The 20,382-nt window shown below is 36.7% G+C and overlaps 1 protein-coding gene across 4 annotated transcripts in view; it reads right to left on the bottom strand.

Moving 5' to 3' along the window:
- Positions 1-792: 792 nt before the first annotated feature.
- Positions 793-20,382, bottom strand: part of RB195_017010 (uncharacterized protein) — a gene marked incomplete at both ends in the record, with an annotated part of 38,469 nt that continues 18,879 nt past the window's right edge. Inside the window, 11 exons of one of the 4 annotated variants that reach the window (XM_064183808.1) lie at positions 793-802; positions 1,650-1,826; positions 2,834-2,967; positions 3,166-3,249; positions 3,310-3,375; positions 3,707-3,855; positions 18,157-18,239; positions 18,339-18,406; positions 18,465-18,561; positions 20,053-20,213; positions 20,286-20,373. In XM_064183808.1, coding sequence (XP_064039689.1) covers positions 793-802; positions 1,650-1,826; positions 2,834-2,967; positions 3,166-3,249; positions 3,310-3,375; positions 3,707-3,855; positions 18,157-18,239; positions 18,339-18,406; positions 18,465-18,561; positions 20,053-20,213; positions 20,286-20,373 — 1,117 coding nt within the window. Of the gene's footprint in view, positions 803-1,649; positions 1,827-2,833; positions 2,968-3,165; positions 3,250-3,309; positions 3,376-3,706; positions 3,856-6,497; positions 6,583-18,070; positions 18,100-18,156; positions 18,240-18,338; positions 18,407-18,464; positions 18,562-20,052; positions 20,214-20,285; positions 20,374-20,382 lie in introns of those variants that run through there. The other 3 variants (XM_064183806.1, XM_064183809.1, XM_064183805.1) reach the window with 3 other exon arrangements.

The raw sequence follows: 20,382 nt of genomic DNA, 5'->3' as shown, positions 1-20,382 counted from the left end.
TTACAGTATTTATTTAGCAAACTATTAACAGCTATTGATTTTTTCATGTGACCAGAATTCATATGAATTTTCGTAAAATTGGAAACCTCAAACGATTTTTAAATCTTGAAGAGAATGGCCTGAAACGTACAGTTACGTACAGGCGGACAGTTATTCACAGTTCTTCATTTTTTCCGTGGCAAAAAAAACCGGAAATGGACATACACACACATAATCAAGTCTTCCTCCACAGTAAACTAATGGCTTGACCATTATGTGTGAATAAACTCGCTCAATAACACTGAAAACATGTACGTTATGATTACTACCATATTCTGTTGTCCACCTGCTATTTTCTACCCTATTTTCTACAGATACTGTAAAAGAAATAAGTATACCAGTCCTTTAAAAACCAGTGTTACAACCTAGGCAATGAAACTCGGGTTCCTTCGTTCTTTTCTTTTTTTTTTCTTCTGCTTGCATAGAACATCAAACGAAAAATGTCTTTATTACATAAATCTAAGATTAAACAAAAATAATTAAAATTTCTCTGTACAACATATAATCAAAGTTTTCATGTGACTTGAAAATTGACCTCGTAATTTGAGAAGATGGCAAAAATTTATACAATGTAATTAAAGAATTCTTCTGGATATGGACTAGTGTTGGACATAATCAAGGCGAATGACAATAAATGAGTGATAAAATACCTATGTAGTGATGGATGAACAGATTCAAAAGCGAAAAAAAAGCGCATATATTGAGGAAGTGCGAGAGTGCATTATAAGCGCAGTGGGCGGTTGACACGCTAGTTTACCGACTCCTGAAAGCAGATTTCATTTGAGTGCTGTTCAAAAAAAAAAAGGAAAAAAATCAGGGTGAATCAGGGTGAATACTGCAACCATTTAACTTTTATGGCCTTAAAAAAATCAAAAAAATCATTCTTAGCGGGGAGGGAAAAAGACTTTTCGGCGTCCCATAACTTTCAGTAGTTCTCAAGAGTTCTGGCTACGTTGTATAAAATATTATCGTTATTCTCTGAATGTTACTGTAGAAAATTCGAGAAAATTGGGAACAACAATAATCAAACTCCTGTTTCGTTCATATTTTCAAGCTACACCGACTCCTATGAGTGATCTCAGGCTATCATTCTGGAAAATTTTCTACCGTTCACGAAAAAAAAAAACCCGCTCGGAATTGGCCTTTTTCTTGGCTAACCGCTTAATGATTTTTCCAGTCGTCCATCTATTCCTCAATTTTATCATTAATATATGAAAAAAGGGCTTATTCGAGTTCTAGTATCGAGGAACTCAATATCCATACGCTTTTTTTTCGCATAGAATCATTTCTTAATCATCCGCTTTTTGTTTCGTATAGAATTATTTATCCCGTTTTTCGGAGGTTGATGTTTTACAACTTCTGCGGAACCATGGACAACGTTATAAAACATCTGTTCAACAATCGTCCCACATTTCCGGTGATGGCGTGTAAATTGGCTAGAAGTCAATGAACATATGGCGTCTTTTAAACAAATGGGGAATTCGTAGCTTTGTTTTATCACAGTTATTAGCTATACGAAAGCGTATAGATCTGTTTTTCCTGGAGTAATTCAAATTTTTCATTTAAGTATTAACTTTATTTCAATTTAAAGAAAAAAAATTAGCACTTACCCATTCATGTCCATCATCGTCACGTTATGCGAAGAAATTCCAATTTGAGGCTGTGTGATCATGTGGGTTCCCGATGAGGTGACCTGTGTTGGATGAGTGTTCGATTGCGATTGGGGTTGTGCCATCGTTAGCGGGGCACCCAAACCGCCGTCGCTTAGCTCCTGGATCTTGCGTAACCTGGAAAGTATTTTTTTTCGGGAAATAATTATTCGCATGACAAAAAACTGTGTACAGGTCTACTTTTGTCAATAATGGTTCACTGAATCAATACTTCTTACTAGGAAATACCACTGAAGCATGAGATTAAAAATCACAGTCACATCTCAGTAGGAAAATAAAACCCTATCGCATTCCAGAAATTATGCTGGTCATCGATTAAAGCGCTACGCCGTACGCCGCCGAAATAGCTTAGGAAATCAGGAGCATGATGCGGTCAAATATCACTATTCCTCCTTATTATTTATAATCTTCCCATCTATTCCTACGCTATGAATTTTCGATACGATTATCCTAAACATGTTGTTAAGCCTACAAGCAAAACCGATTACTATTAATCTTCACTCAAAACTAAGGTTTAAATCCATAGTTCAAGGTATTGATTACAGAACCATTCCGTAGATCATGTAGATGCAAAATCCAACCATTACCACCACTCGACCACGATATACATTTACAAAAACTACAGTATACAGTACAAACACAACACCATAAAATCCTTACCGTAAATCCTGACTCCATAACATTTGTGCTACAGAAAAGTACAGAATAAAGGATTTAAAATAAAAGAAAAATGATAAAAAAATAAAATAAAATAAAACTAAAACGTAAATGTAGAAAATAAAGAAAATGTTTAGATTAACGCCTAAATATGCGTACTTTGAACAATTAAAAAATTTCCGTGCTTTTTTTTAAGAGATAAGGAACTCAAACAGTAACATAGACTTAAAACCCAGATGAAATTTGTAACGGCTGAAATAATTTTTTGGAGAAAATTTTCCACCCATCTCGGATAACGTGACGAAATTGCTAGAGAAATTAAAAAAAAATGCTGAAGTATGCATATGTCAAGATATCTCTTATCAGAACTTTTTAGGCACTTTGACTTTCCGTCTCTGAGTCGTTTCGTGGACGATAATCTTCAAGAAAGGAGAAAAAAATCAGAATAATCTTAAGCGGTCACTCACTTCATACGGCTTTCTTTCATGAATTTCTGGATTTTTCGTGCAGCTGCTTGGCGTTTTCTATGACCACGGTAGGCTAGTTGGATGGTGGTAGCAGCACGATGTTCTCTTAACAAGGACGAGTTGTTCTGGGGCACCTGTAATTATCATCATAAAGAATAATCCCTTCAAATTGACTAAAATAAAGTAGGGCATAGAAGGAGAAATGCTGCTGTTAAACTCAAAACCCTCCAGAAATCGAAAAAAATTTAGCAAAGATGCTTTACGAGAAAAAGAAACAACAAACGAGAAGAAAAGTTGTAGAAGGCTTGTAATAAGCTACATTATTAAATAACCTGGATTCTAATGCTCTGCCCGTTCAACGTTGGATGTTCAGGAACTTCAGCGGTTGGGCACGATGACTGTTCAGTTTGGTTCATCTGAATTCGGTGTTCCTTAGGTTTATAGATAGGTACAATTATAAATGTAAAATTCCACACCTTTTTCAAACGGAAATGTTTTTGAACAACAATTGCTGCGTTGTGGAGTTTCTTGAAGTAGCAAAACTGGAAATCGAAATTTTTTTTTAGTCAAGAGCTCCTACAAACTCAAACTCTTGAATCATTTTTCAATAAGAAAAGCTTCTTGTAGCACCATAAAACAGAAACAGAAATAAACTAAAGAAACTGTTTGGGAAGGAAGCTCAAATATGAAGAATGATCATTTCAGCAATGAAGCGAACATGTTTTGATGACAAAACCAAAATTGACTCAGACGGCGCACAGGCGCGAATGGAATGAAGAAAGGGCGACGATGGAACTTTACGGGAACATGAATTAAAAATGCCAATTTCAAGAAAAAGAAAAGAAAAGAAAAGAAGGAAAACGGAAAAATCACCTGTTTATATCTCCTATAACAACTTTGAATGGTAACAGCAGCTCTTCTTTCGGCATCTGCTTGCCGCCGACTAGTATTTCGAGCACGATATTCTCTGTATGCTCGTTGGATAACCATTGCAGCTCCATACACTTCACGTTGCTCTCCATCTATAAATTAAGTCAAATAAGTAAAATCATCATGAAATCGGGATAGCTTTGAGATTTTGAATTCTTTACAATAGACTACGGTACCGCTGCTCTCAAAAACTTGCCAGCGAAAACACTTCACACTTTGGTCGTCATATTTCAGCTTTTTGTAGAAAAAAAAAGTTAGACACTGATTCCCTTAGGGCAAGTTTTAAATCCAAAGAATTTCACACGTATAACCGATACTCTCATTGAAATACGTGCAGGTTTTCAAGTTCCAGAAGTTTTTTTTTTTGCTTCTCAAAAACCAACTAGCTACATAGAAGAAACATCATTTTGCTCGACATAAACGATGACCCGATTTCACCTCGATTCAATTATTGGAGGTTTTCAAAATAAACAGTGATAAATTCCAAAGGGTCCTCATACCTTGCTGAAAAAGAATAGAAAAAAAGAATAATAAACCTCTACCTTATCGTCTTCAAATACCAAAGAAAAATATAAAAATAAACAACGCAAAGATGGAGAAAAGAAGAATTATTTCATTTAGAATATAATTTTTAAGCCCATAGAATATCAATGTTAAAAACTTCTTGTTCTTTTTGAAATGAAATCTCTCCTCAGCAAAAAAGTTTTTTTTTTTCTGAAGAAAAACAGTACTAAACACATAGTTCAGACAAGCCCATTCCATGATTAAATAACAGAACTGTGAAGTAGATTCGCTACCGTCTGGTCATAGCATAAAAGGATAAAGGATAAAGTGCACGGCATTGATCAATCCCTATAAGGATGCGCCTATGGGGATGATCAATCCCTATGAGGATGCGCCTACGCGTTCGACTTCAACTCAGACTTCGTTTGAGATTCATGAACGCGCGTGCAGCCTTACAATGACTTGTGGTGGCTAGCTGATGTGTCAAGTCAGTGTTTTTATCCTCCCGGACAAGTCTGATAGCGATCTATCGACCCCGAAGGGATGAAAGGCTTGGTGAGCACTAGGTCGGATTCGAACTTCCGATCGACTGTAGCCAGAGCGGAACCTCTTACCGACTGCGCTACATCGCCCGGTTAGGTCTTAGCATACATCAGCATATTAATTACTAGATAATTCCATGATTAATTGGCTACAGTTTATTGTATTTGTTTATTTATAGTTTTTGTCATTGTTTATTTTATTCAGACTCTTTATTTATTGCTTATTTACTTGTTTATTTGTTAGAAGACCTTTCTAAAAAAAGACCTTCTTATCATTGATTCGGAACATTTCAGGAGCTAGTTTTTCACTTCACAATCTTAGTTCGATGTACTTTACATTTTGTTTTTATCCTCTATTCTTAATATTTGAACAAAAACATGTAGAAAAGGACAAAAAGAGGTGTAAACCTTCATCTGAGGCAACGAATTCGTGCAGAAAAGCACGCAACAAACCTCAAATGTACATAAACACAGCACTCTGATAACAACTAATGCACCTATGTAGTTTTATCAGTGCATTGGATCGTTTTTTAGTGTTGAGGATCGCTTTCAAGTACAGTTGCGAAATAATGAACATCCTCAGTGCAATAGAAGTATTATGTACTCAACAGCAGCACTATGTACACATCAGCGCTAACATGAAAGCAAAAACAAATCCGTATAGAAAAATGTTACAATATTTGAATCTCTCAAAATTTATAACAAACAATTTTTTCTCTACAAAAATAGATAGCTAACATCTGTTAGTAATTAATGAGGTATAATGGATCGTTATGAGAAAATCGCATGAGTCTATATCGATTCTAAATTTAAAAAGCCATAAAATCGCAATTTTAGAAGCTGTGTATCACATGAGTACCCACATGAGAACTACGATTTTCTCATGTCAATGAAAAAACAAACCGGGAAGTACTCTTTTCGTAGTCGGAAAAGCACAATAAGGTTCTTAGATCCCTACTATTCATTTTTTTAAAGTAAATCTAAGCAGAAAATTACTAAGCAACTTTGCTAAGGAAATATTTACATGCTGCCCCTTTTAAAGCCACTACATAGGTCCTATTTGTTGATATCACACACTCTAGCCTTATTTTTCATTAAAGAAAAAAGCGTGCGATAAGACTATTGAAATTAGTAGTATAGCATGTCATTCCTTCATTTCGTCCCATTTTCTACGAATCAAAAATTATTCGTTTTATTTCAACAACTCTGACAAAATTCTACGAAAGCTTAAAACGTTGGAAAAGTCTAAAATTGAAAGGATAACGATTAAAGGGCTGAAAAAAAAAACAAATCGCCATGAAATCTCCTGCAACCGCTCAAACTTCATAAATATGACACAGATAGAACAAATGGAGCTAAATTTTCCTTCTACAGCAAAAATTCACACACAAATTTTTGGAATTAGACAGAGAAACATTTTTTCTTTCGTAAATAGCCTCGAGCGTTCAAGTTCATAGTGTAATGGCGGTGGTAATATATATTTAAACTGTAGTGTTTGCGAAGTGCATAACGTAATACATAACATGAAGCAAAGCGAAGAATCTAGGGCATTCCTGTCATTTCGTCGAACTCTCAACTCAACAGCAGCAATTAAAACCAAAATACACCGCGTCGAGCTTAACTTTTTCCAAAATAACAAAGGAAAAATCTTCAAAAAAAAAAAGAATAAAAGAGAATGCAATCCTCACATTGCTCACCTATTCCCGTATAGAGTAATTCGTCTTTGGAATCTAATAAAGTACGTCGACTTAACATAATATTTGAAACAACCATCGCTGTTCAAGCAACAAAGAAGTATGAACAGACAGTGAGCACAGCGGATGAAGAAGAACTATGTATGTGTGTGTGTGTGTGAGTGAGTGTGTGCGAGAGAGTGAGTTCCGATCAAAAAGTGGGCGGCGCTTACTGCGTTCAGTTCACACGATCAGCGATCGGACGAATCGGTGCGCGTTGAGAGGGTGCGACAAGCGCGGAGAGGAACGAGGACCAGCGAGCGCGACTTGCTAAGACGTTGATGACGTAACACCGAACTGCTGTTGAGATGACATTCCACGAAATACAACAAGCGCACAGCTGCTCTTGTCTTTTCTCAGCAAAACCGTGTTCTGCGCTTTGCCGACGTTTTCGCGATAAAATTATCGAAGATAGATGGGGATTCTTAAGAGAAAGATACTGTTGATGTCGCTGGGCTGGGAAGTTGAGATCAATTTCTTCCTTGAACTTTTGATATACATCCGAACTGGGAACACCTCAATTTCGCTGCCCTAGATGAAATATTTAATCTCTTTGGGTTTTGTTTCTTTCAAAGTGAGCTAACGCTGATGAGAGGACAGAAAAGCAGTGGATCCAGGAGAATTTTGATTTCCACACAAACGACATCAAAATGTGTTGACATTACCATGGTGGAAATCTGGGGACGTTGTCACAGCAACTCAACTGAACCAGGAAATAGAATGGACCTCAAAATCCAAACAGGGCTCTGCTACGTCAAACATTTCGTGGATCCAACATCATCATAGGTAGCTCACAATCATCCAAAAAAAAAGGAAAAAGCAAAATTCCAACTGAACCCTTCGTATTACTAATAGTTGCTCCTACTGTTTGTTCTATGCCCAAGGAAACTTAGCGCATAACAAAGAAAAAAACATGACCAGATTCTATGACGATGTCTTTTTAAATAAAAATGCTTACTTCATTGTTACTTTGTCAATACGATGAAGAGATAACTCATCGTTCAACAGTTCAAAAATACTAGTCATTCGTCAACGAATCTGCATCATCACACTGCTCATAATAACACCGAATTTTCGGAGGAAAATCTATTTTTGTAACTTTACAGTAACAAGAAACATGCAATTCATTCACAACTGAAACTGAAGCCTTAGTTGTGAATGAATAGTCGAATTTTAACAATAATAAAACTTAACGGAATTTAAACAGGAAACAATTCCCGGATTTGTGCGCTAACAGAATGTCTACCCCAGTAAACTAACATCAAAGTTCCAGATAGCTTCAAAAATACTAAACATCATCGATAGATCGACCACAAAACGAAACAATGATCAACATCAATGTCAGAAAAATAAATCGTCCGGATCATTTTTATTTTTGAAGCTCAATACTTCATTTACCTTCCATAATAAGCATGGAAGATAATTAAAGTATTAGTGAACCTGTCCCATAAAATATGAGGGCAGGTACACTAGCGAAGAACATTTTACTACATCTTAAAAATAGGTTTTTTTTTTCCCTTCTCCTTACAAAATATTTTCTTCTTCCCTTAAAATAGACTTTTCTTCCTTCTCTTCCCGTTTTTTCATCCGTTACAGCAGATTTTTTTCCACTGTTGTGATGTGATTGTTTTGCGAGTGCTTCATTCCAAATAGATGTAACCTAAGTAGAAAAAGTTGCGTGGGTGCGGCGCACGGGATTTCATGTCTGACTTGTTTCGAGTTAGAAATAAATTAAGGAAGGAGTTGAACTCAAGTATATATTGTAGTTTTTCCCTACAAATTACATTTCAGGAAGAGAACTCTCCCTACAAATTACATTCTATAAAAAAGGTCACGTAGGCGTCGAATATAAAAGCTGACGTGTTCAGAGAATGCTTACTTTATGAATCATGCACTTATGACATTCGTTTGGATTCTGAATTTCTATGTAATATATACAATGTTGTTGTTTAAGTTGCTGTGATGTAGCAGTAAAGCCGAACATAACATCAAGTGGATATTTCGGGTTCTTCTAAACATTAAAAAAATTGATCTACAAAAGCAACAAAGACGTTCATATCGCAAAGAATCACTACGCAAACACAGTACAGCATAGCGATGAAACGTCGAATAGAAAGTAAACTTATTTAATATTTGATATCTGTTTTATTTAATCATTTTTATTTTATTTCTATTAAAGTACAATAAGTATGTATAGTCATAAGTATCATTTATACTTCATTATTTACATTATTATATTATTTGTCATTTATGATATTACATATTATTGTATATTTTTGTATAGAAATACAATTATACATTTATTTCTCTACCGTAATAAACTAATTCCCAGGATATTTCAAATTAAGGAAGATAGCTGAGTTCCGCTGCACTCCCTGTAAGTATTACGATAGTTACTTGAGGGAACTTTTTCCAAATTTCTTTTTTGAACACAATTTTGACTTTCTCTCCAAAAAGGCCACGGATGCCCTTCTAAGAGAAGGATTAAGAGATTGGAGATCATGTATTTGACCTTTAAAAAACAATTGAGCTGATTCAGCAGAGAATAAGGAAAAATAGCAGCCTTACGCTACAGTACACATGATCTACGTACGTATGTACCTCATTTCCGTGAAACAAGTATGTCTGCTTATGTTGAGATCTTGCAAAAAAAAAAAAGAAAAGGAAAAAAACAATTGGAAAGAAAGAGTCCTACACAATATACACACATGACAACGTAGAAATAGTGGATTGACGTTTCTGTGGTTTTTAATGCATGCGCTTGTGATGAGTGAATGCATTCAAGTGCAATCAAACATCTGATCACCCTATCATAATAAAAGGTCAAGAAGAAGCACTTGTTTACTCTATTATTGGTACGCTTATCGGTTCTTCGCTACTTTTCATCACTACTTTTTTTTTGTGTGTTCTAGGCGAGGATGGAAAGAATGGCTTCCCTTTGAGAAAACCCATAGCCTTCAACGATGAATCATTGTTCAGAGAAAAAAAAACCTATTACGAATTTTAACGAAAATATTACTCGAGTACAAAGTTGAACCATAACAAACATAGATATTAGCATAGATCAGCGTCAACGGACGTATTATCGACGGCTACAGTAAACACACCTACAAATCTTATGTTAATCCGACTTAAACTGTAATATTAACGATGCCGACAGTCTGTCACTGAACTCTGCTACACAGTCTATGTATGTGTGACGCGATGTGTGCTGTCATCGATGGATTCGTGTTCTCCGACTCATTTATTAAATATGTAGATATATTGTGGAATTAAAAATGCTACACCCACCTGTTTACAAGATAACAGTTGCGTTGTAAGTTTTTTGGAAGTTGAAAAAAATGATAAATTGGTGGTAACCGCCACCTGTTCATTATTAGTTATTTAATTAAATTATTATTATCGATTACTTAAACGGAAGGGAAAAATGCTTTATTTTGAGACCTACCGGTATTCGCAGGTGACGGCACAAAAAATTGGAACGGTTAAAATAATCCAAACATTATTGTCGCTTAAGTGACTCAGCTAATTTTAGCTTTTACTCGAATTATGACCTGAACTACGTTCTACATATGTACTTGAGCATAAGAGATCGACAGCAAGCAATCTACGTGACGTCAACGTGGAAATGGGAACGCAAAATTCATTAGAGCTAATGGCAAGATCTTTTTTTACAAAAAAAAAACTACCGTAAACCTGTTTTAAATGACGAATTTTCCAAGTTAAAAGGAGTGTAAGCGGAAGTTTTTTTTTTGCGGTTTAATCAACCATGTACTTACCTATAGATAGGAAAAAACGCTGAAGTTTGAAAAAGAGCAGCAATATGTAGTAGAAGGAAATAATTGTGTGAAATAATTAATGGAATCAGAAGATAGAGGTGAAATTAAATTGATCTAACATCATTATAGCTTAATTTCTAGGACTTTTATGATTTTGTCAACTTTTCTTTGCTTTTTTCCTTTCTTATGTGGTAAACAGCTGCGAATAACTCTTAATTTGTGCAGAACATAGGAGTTGCGTATTCAGTGCAAAAATTCAAAATGCAAAGATTAAGCTGAAGAATAAAAATAGATTAATTTGAAGCATTCAAGACATTTTCCTTCAAAATAGTCTCATACTCATTTTTTTAACCAAAATGTTACTGAATATTTATATTATGACGTTCGAATAAACCGTTGACTTCTAACGACAAACATCAACAGAGAAGAAATTGGCGCGGAATACGCTGAATACTTTACGGCGTAATCGCTTACGACAACACTTATCGAGATCATAAACGTTCCATGAGAATGGGGAATGGCACCGGTGTTCATTGTGATAATTGCTCGCACCTGCTCATAACGAAGTCGGAGATTCTTGCAGTAATTCGATGATACGCGAATTCGTGGACGTTTCAATGAGGCATTCAGCACAGGGATTTGTCAGGGGAAATATTATATTATATACAATAGAAATAATTAGTTAAAAAAGTAATAAGTCAATAAATAAAATATACTAAAAAAATGCTATATTATACTATTCTCAGTAACAGTCCAAAAGATAAATGCAAAAAAAACTTATAGTTTCAAAAACGAGTCTATAAAAATCAGATTGAAAAAACTAAAGGAAAAGGAACTAGTCAGCAGTTCAGTCTGGTTTTTGTGCAAGTACTAATTTTGTGCAATGATCTCGTACTATTTATAAAGTTTCTTGAAGGATTACTGAGAGAATATCGCCCCCGCAAATCGTCCTCCTTAATAGTCGTATAGTATGCATACAGGAATAACCTATGCGATGTTTTCCACTGATGCTGCTTGATGTCGATAGACGCATCGTTGTGAAAACACTCAATAAGTGTTCTCTGTGTCACCTGAGGTGAGATGCTCAGGAGAAAAAAAACTCAAAGACAGCAGCTAAAATTGACTCAGAATGAAGAGCTGCGCTCTGGCGGTTCAGCGACCATAACATTGTCTAAGTACGTCGTATGTGTGTATTTGGACTTTTCCTCTTTCAAAAGTGCCTAGCTTTGCTTTTCACCTCGTAAACAACTCTCATACATCTGTGAAGTTCAATATTTATAAGTTAGGTGACCCATGAATCACATATGTTCGTCACAATCACACAACTATTCGTATCCAAAGGTCATCTAGATCCGTGGATCTAATTTCATCTCCAACCTTCCAACAACCCAACACTTCTAAGAGCAATAGGATGCACTCAAAAATTTCTAAGCACATGAGAATACGTCACAGATAAGGTGTCAAGACCGATTACATTCAGCCAAAACGAGACGTTCATTCTAAAACCTTTTAATTTCACTGATAATAAAGGGGTCCTACACCAGCGGACTTGTCTGGAACTTTTCTTATCCCAAATCAAGACCCTTTCAAGTGTAAAAGACCAATTGGAGGTAAAGGGCTTTTGCCGTCCTATTTACCTTTGAAAGTTTCCTCCCTTTTTCCTTTTTCTTTTCTCAGTTTTCTTTTCTTCTTTTTTTTCCTTTCTCAGTTTTCATGTAATGTATGAATGCTTAAGAAAAGACTAGAAAGTTATGAACATTCCTAACAAATTCTCGACAACAGAACCAATTCCAATTTCTCCACCCCTTATCAAACGACTTCCGTTAATACACCTTTAAATTTCATTTAAAATTGAAATCTTAGAATTGAAACTAAATTAAAATTTAATATCAAATCGAAATTTTACCTAAAAATCTTCATAAATAAATATTACCTAAAATTCTTTCTTCATATTTTTAGAATCAAAAAACCTGTAATCTCGTGACATACGATTGCTTTCATTTAGGATTCAAAAATAAAAGTCTACTAGGAACTCTTGGAGTTATTTTTGTTTCTATACTAGCCTATGTGAGGCAATTGCATTGTATCGAGAAAATGTATGCACTCTCAAGCCAATCACCACCCGTCTTACCGCTGCCGTCTTATCCTCAGTAATGAAATAATGATGGTGGCGCAGTGATGGGGGCGCTAAGTGCTAAACTACGCTATAGTATGAAACACTCAACATATCTACTATAGCGCAGATTGAAGAAATGAAGAGGACACCACAAAAATTCGAATCCTATCTCGACCATATCTATGCATAAGCAATACATAAATAATAATAGATAAGTAATAAATAATAATATAGATAAATCCTATCGTGTATGTATTTTGACAATATCTATATTTTATCATATTATTAAAAACAAAATTTCTATAGAAATAATATAAGTAATATATAAATAATAGGGTGGGAGTAGTGTAGCGGTTAGAGGTTCCGCTTCCCGCACGATCGATCGGAGGTTCGAATCAGCCCCAGTGCTCACCAGGCCTTTCTTCCCTCCGCGGTCGATAAATTGGTACCAGTCTTGTCTGGGAGGATAAAAACACCGGATTTACATAGGCCAGCTACAGGTTTGTGAACCTCAAATGATTCTGAACTGAAGTGAACGTGGGGGCGCATCCCAAGCGGATTGATTAACTCCAAACACTTCATCCTTTATCCTTTAATATATAAATAATAATGGACAAATAATAAATAATAATAATGCAGATAAATTCTAATATGTAAGTAAAAATAAAGGAGAACAGAAACGGTAAGTAGAACTTCATCGACTTGTCAACTTATTTCTATGGGACTAAATACATAGATAAAATCATAAGCAGTATCCAGGGTGAAAAAAATGTTGCTCGGAATAGATACGTCTTCGTAAACATGACATTATCATGAGAGATTTCCGCAGACTTGTTCCGTTCCACCTCAGAAAAACCTCAGACAGCTCGGAGGAGAACCTCAGAGAATGACTACCCCATTCTCTTCACGTCAATTAATCTTAATCTTTCGCCATCGAAGTTCTGGAAACCAAATTCCCCGCAAGACATTTTCGAGTTTATATCAGTGGACTACTGTAGCTTTTGATCTTTGCACGTTTTTTGCCGCACACAACTTATCCGAGCAGTGTCGGAAGCAGGTCATAGAGCGCGACTGCCATTCACAACAATGCGTAAACATTACGCAATTGTCACCGACACCAATGACAGCTTCGGATGCCAGCTGCTAAGTTGATCGAACGTGATCAGGTGTGCTGGCCACCTACCGCGTCGGAATTTAATCAGTGTGAACAGATACTGGATCAGCCAAGAAAGAATGTCCTTAGTGCTGTGGGTCGACAATGATAGATACGGCCAGTGAACCTTCTTATTCGAAATAATAATCGAAAATTGGAGACCCTAGAGCGATTCACCTCACAAATATGTGCAGTGTTTGGAAGATACAGTCGAGAAACTACGAATATTTCCCGATCGCAAAGTTGTTTGTCCAGAAACATGAGAACTAAGAATTGCTGGGGAAAATATCCATAGAACACTTCGATCACAGTCCTCTAAGGGAATAAGAGAAACTATAACATTTCCAACGAGATTTAGGAAGAAATAAATGATCTCTTACTTCCTTACTTTCCTTCTTGAGTCAACATCAACTAACCACATAGAAAGTAATCGAAAGTTAAAAAAAAAGGATTAAAAAATAAGAATACGATGAAAATCCTTTGAGATCTGATTGCCTTTGGGAAAAAAGAAACAGACAAACAAAATAAAGAAGACAAATTTCAGCTGATTGTAATCCAAAAAAAAATCCGCACCTATTTCTTGAAACATCTTGAATAAATTTCGAAAATTAGTGCAATTTATAAAAAATCAGTACACTTTATATAAATCTAAAAAATTAGTAATCAGTTTCCTAAAAAAATAATTTAGCTTATCTTTTGAAGAAAAAGAAAACTGTTTTATCTTTACATCACATATACAGTGATCATTTTTAATACAGTATGAAATACAACGATGACAATTCTTAAAAGAGAACGGTATTTCACTGAAGGAATAAAAAAGAAATGAACAAAGTACACAGAAAATTGTTTCGTTACTCCATTCATTTTCATTTTTATTCTTTATACCTGTTTTCATCCTTTTTTCACTACATTTCATTCTTGTTCCTTAATTCTGTTGTAATTCTTCCCAAGAAAATAAATCTCAGACTCATTATTGACTACTTGATGGATCATTTGTTACAATGTGTGATGACGTTAAATATTCTTTTTTTACGTAATGACGCCAATAGCGCAAAATTACAACAACGTCTGTAAGCATCTCCTGTTACTTTGAAGAGGCTTTCTCCTCTTGAAAATTTTTCATTGTTCGGGATGAACTCGGCTAATAAGTAACACGTATCCTGTCAATTTCTTGAATCATATGACTTGTTATCGTTAAAATCTCCCTTTTAAAACTTCCGAATGCGACAAAACTCGTCATGGATCTATGAATTTCTGCGATTTTCAACAATTTCGGATCAACATTGGCGCCCCGTCTTATCGGTCTTTTTTTTGCTTTGATCGAGGGAAGGGGAATCACATAGAGTTTAAGATGAGTCTGTACCAAGCGAAAGGAGAGCAATCATGGATTCATGATATGCAATTTTTTTCTTCCCTGCACGACACCCTTCCACCTTTCTGTGTTTTGCATTGAAGTGGTGTTAGAAGTTTGTCATTGCTTATTTCGTTCACTATTCCAGAAAATCTAACAGTTTCCCATGGTTGTTTTGTTTTTTCTCCTCCTGTTACAATCTTCGACAACCTTTGTTTTCGATTTTACTTTATTTTTCTTTTTATTTGGTTTCCTAGGGAACATTTAAGTGTGACAATGCATGAGTACACGACTGCACTCCTTTTTCTTTACGAGAATTCACTCATATACGCAAACTATTTCATAGTTTTTTTTTTCACGTTAATAACTCTTTTGGACCACATATATGTACTTCACTAAACGTTTGGCAAAAAAAAAATTATAATGAATAAACAGATTAATTAAAGGCGTCACCCTACGAATCTGACGTGACATAGATTTCCGATCGGCAAAGACTATACGGGATCGTAGATTGCAGGAACGGGTGGTATCTCGCTCATTTCTTCCTAATTGCCGTAAAAAACGGCCCGGAAGATGCGGCTTCGAGCGTCCTGGCGCACTATTCTCTACAAGGAGTTCGATTGGAGCGCGTCAGCCTTGTGGACGCGCCGCATCCTCCGAGCCTTTTTTACGGCAATTAGGAAAAAATGGACGGAATCACCCTCTTCCCACCATTTATGACCCCGTATGGGTATAACCCACCTGAAACCCGTACCACCCTAGATTCATGGGGTGATGCCTTTAAATTAAATTAAAATAAACGGAATAAACTAAAAATTAAAATGAAGGCAATAAATTGACCTAACATTAAAGGCATCACCCCACGAATCTGAGGTGGTGCAGATTTCAGGTGGAGTATTCGTATACGGGATGGGAGACTGCGGAGAGCGGGGTGATTCCGTCCATTTCCTCCTAATTGCCGTAAAAAACGGCCCGGAAGATACGGCTTCGAGCGTTCCGGCGCGCTATTTTCTACAAGGAGTTCGACTGGAGCGCGCCAGCCTTGTGCGGCGCCGCATCTTCCGAGCCTTTTTTACGGCAATTAGGAAGAAATAGACGGAATCACCCTCCTCTCCATAATCTACTATCTCTTAAAAGAATACTCCACCTAAAATCCGTACTTCCTCAGATTCGTGGAGTGATGCCTTTAAAGTAGCACTTTCCATTTAAAAAAAGTGCAAGGAGGCTATAACCATTGTCAATTACGTTTCCGCCTATCGTCTTAGTTTCAATCTCTTAAAGGCTCTATTTTAAGTATGAACTTAGCTATTATCTGGAGTTTTAATGCTGTAAAGGACATCTAGTCAAAGTTCAGGGATGTAGTGCCAACCCAGGATTAAAAAGAACTGTGGAAACATCATTCGTGCATATTTTTACTCATCACAAAGAACACAATAACTTCTCCAGTGCACTGAAGTGCAGAAGTAAAAGCTTCTCCGAATACACTCCAGAACTCTCATAGTTCTCCGTAGGATCCCACGAATCACTCTCATTGCTCCTTTGCCCACGTAGAAATTTTCACAAACGTTCCGTTCCCAATGCAAACTAGTGTCTTACGTCAATAAACAATTATCTGTTGATATTATCCTCTTAGCTCATCCTCAATTCTTTTTGAGAGGTAAATGTTTGATCATACAGGTTTTCAGAAACTAAATGATTCTGAGCTATTCACTTGGGGATGGGGAAGAAAATGCATCTGCTTCATTGCATTCGGTGAAGAAAAAGACGTTTGGTGCAAACATTTTCCTCTACAGTGCACTCAAGTACCTCCGGAACAGTGACGCACATAGCGAGCACTCGTAGACCTCGCAAGTTGCTCGAACCGCCGCCAGCTGACTGTTTAATGAGGTAAAAATAACCGATTGACGTACATCCGGTGCAGAAGTTACCCAGTCACATATCTCGAAGGCCAAGTTATCTTAAGTTGCCCCAAACAACTGCTCTGGTATATTTCGAGCATTCCCTGTAAAATCCATCCAGAACATTCTCTTTAATTCTCGGTTCATGAAGACTGAAATAGATTTTTCTTTTTTTCTTCTTAAGTATTTCACATCGAAAATCTGCTCCACAATCTAAAATCCTGCTACTTATTGATACAAGTTTCCGTAGGAAGGGATTTTAAGAGGACCGTCATTGTACGAAAACAACAAACTACTTTTCATAATACGAGTTCATAGTACGAAATGAAAATATCCATAAATCTGCCACAGTTGCACACCATCACGTTGCAGTTCTTCGATACAGTCAACAAAACACATCAGAAGTGGAAACTTCAACGTAAAAGGTGGCGAAAAATTATGTGCGCGTGACATTTGACTCCGTTTTAAACAATGTATAAAGCATTTATGCGCAGTTTTTCTTTTTTAAAATATTTATTTATTGCTTATTATTGATTTGAAGAGAGAAAAATCGGAGCAAAAACAATGATCCACTTCGAGATCGAAATCGGCTCTTCATTGACGAAGGACTTGTGGCCTACGAACAGCCCGAATCTCAATCCATTAGATTTTTCTTATGTTTGGGAATTTATGAAAGCGCAACTAAGGTGTCAAGAAATAAAAAACTTAGTGATATTGACATTTGGGAACGAACTGACCAAAATTTAGAACAATTTAGACGATAACTACCTCAGCCGCACCATCGATTCGATGGAGGAACGAGTTGACGCTTGTATCAAAGCTGATTGCGGCGTCAACTCGTCCCTTCATTAAATTTAAATTTCCATTAAAACTTCGAAAATTGCTTGTAATTATATAAAATATTAAGCGATTATAATTCGATATTAAGCGCACTACAGGAAGACCGCCGACCCGATGGTCAGATTTCTTCACGAAGTCCTTGAAAGAAAAATATGATGCTCTTCGTGTCCCACGCGAAAGGAGGAACCACTGGGCTGCTCTGGCACGCGATCGGGACAAATGAAAAAATTACTGGCGCCCGCTCGACCAGTTCGAAGATCAACGGGAGTCAAGGTGATCAAGGTGATTATGGTTTATTGTTTCATAGAAATAATTCCTTTAAATGTTTGCGCGCCAAAAAAAAGTTCGAGTTTTTTTTTATCACGTCACGCTGCATATCGCTAAAACTAAACTAATCTCTAGTTATTGATAGATCGTTTCCTTAAATGTGATTTTTTAGAAAAAAAAAAACCAGGATTACGCAGAAAAGAAACGCACCAGACAATTTCAGATCTCCCAAGCGTTGCCGTATTGGGTCTTCCTCACCATCAACACGCATATTGAAAAATTCGCCCAAATCTCTTTAAAAAAAATCTCTTGAAAGTTAATTACTGGAATCTGCTACCTCTGCAAACTCTTAATCTTCTCAACAAAACAAAATACTTCATCTAGGAACTCACTTGTCAAAATCAAAACTGGTACTCTCCAATGTATTCTCTCGAGTCGATCCAAATGAGCTATTGTCTGCCTAGAAATCTATTTCTTTCAGGATGAAAACTAGGTCTGAAAACGAAAGTATCGCCAACCTTGTTGGGATATAAATGGTTATGATCAAACGAAGGACTTGATGGTTGTCCCGAGAACGATGATAGCACATCTTCAGCCGATTTATCAGTAGGTACACTGGAATTTTTTTTCGTTAAAGAAATCAAATCGCTGTCGGTTTCGTTTATTAGAGCATTTGATGTAATTACATAAATAGTCGCACTAATAATTGCATAATCACAAACTCTGGATATCACTATCCAAATACCTTTACACAGATCTTTACATATATAGTAGGGGTCAAAACGACATGAAACACGGTGCAGTTGCGTAAGCCTCTACGCTCGAAGCGGCGCGGTGGAGATAACGGTTGGAATCAAGGTGGCACCACCGGGAACTACAGCGAGGAATGACATCAGCAAGGGTCCCACCTAGACTCTAACCGCTACGCTCCGCCGCACCGCTTCGAGTGCAACAGCTTACGCAATTACATCGTGTTTTGCGTCCGTTTCGACCCTACTATACTTTATCCAAATCCTTTTCCTTGAACTTGTTCCTACTAGCGCAGTTCAAACGCTCCCTTCCCTATTCAACAGAGCAGGTAAGAAGAGTTGAATGAAAATATGTACAAAAATTTGACTAATCCTCAAATCCATCATCAAAAGATTTAAAACAAACACAAAGGTTGGCACGAACGGTATGGTGGAGATGATGTTTCTCTGTTGATAAGACGAGTCTGCTACAGAACAGCTGTATGACGTCACTTTCAGTGGATCTGATACAGATCAGCTGTAGCATAGCACGCAGCTCAATTGGGTTGCTTAATAATTACAGACCCCAAATTACTGGTTCAATGACTGAAAGCAACAGCCAAAAATGTGTTTTACTTCGCAACAGAGAAAGATCAACTAAAATCTAGAACATCGTGGTTTATTATTGCTTTACACTGAGAGAATTGAGGTCGCATTCAAGCGTCAACCAGTACTACCGGAAAACTACACTATTTATGAAATCCTAACTTTGTAACACAAATATTGTGTTTTTATTTAACAATAGTGAATTATAACTATCAATATTTGATAATTTCTATAGCTCATTTGGAAAACATAATATGTACGTGGTAAAGCTAAAGGCATCAGTCCACGAATCTGAGGTGGTACGGATTTCAGGTGAAGTATTCGTAGACGGCATAGTAGATTATGGATGAGGGGGTGATTCCGTCCATTTCTACCTAACTGCCGTAAAAAATGGCCCGGAAGATACGGCTTCGGGCGTTCTGGCGAACTATTTTCTACAGGGAGTTCGACTGGAGCGCGCCAGCCTTGTGCATGCGCCGCATCTTAGGGGCCGTTTTTCACGGCAATTAGGGAGAAATAGACGGAATCACCCCCCTCATCCATAATCTACTATCCCGCATACGAATACTCCACTTGAAATCCGTGCCACCTCAGATTCGCGGGGTGATGCCTTTAAGCAACGAAACTAAATATGACTAAGCATAGCTGATCAAAAACAATATTCCTTTGCTGATAAAAATCAAATATTGAAATCGCTACAGCTAGCAAAGAAAAATCCAACTGATCGTTCCGAAATTTATCAACTAGTAGATAGTTCTGCTTTGAAACGCACCGATAATGATTGTTGGCGAAATACTGATGGAACTCCCAGTCCGCTGGACAGTCATGCGAAAGATTTGACAGGAATGGATTATGGTCTGGATACGCGAATGCTGACTGTGTGTTCACATCAGTTGACATAGAGTCATCATCGAGGAGTGGATGAGCATCATTCTTTAATAAAAAAAGAAAAAAAAAATACAAAGTATATGTAAATCAAAGCAATGAAACAAGAGAATAACGCACCTTTATTCGATCCGGCAAAGCGTCAATGATCTGCTGAGCTAATAAGGCCATTTTTGCACGAACACCATCATTCAACATGATACCAGGACTAAAAACA

The sequence above is a fragment of the Necator americanus genome, chromosome II (genome assembly GCF_031761385.1).
Source record: "Necator americanus strain Aroian chromosome II, whole genome shotgun sequence".
In the NCBI taxonomy this organism is placed as follows: domain Eukaryota; kingdom Metazoa; phylum Nematoda; class Chromadorea; order Rhabditida; family Ancylostomatidae; genus Necator; species Necator americanus.
The sequence above is the reverse complement of the archived record's forward strand: the minus strand, read 5'-3'. Positions and strand labels throughout refer to the sequence as shown.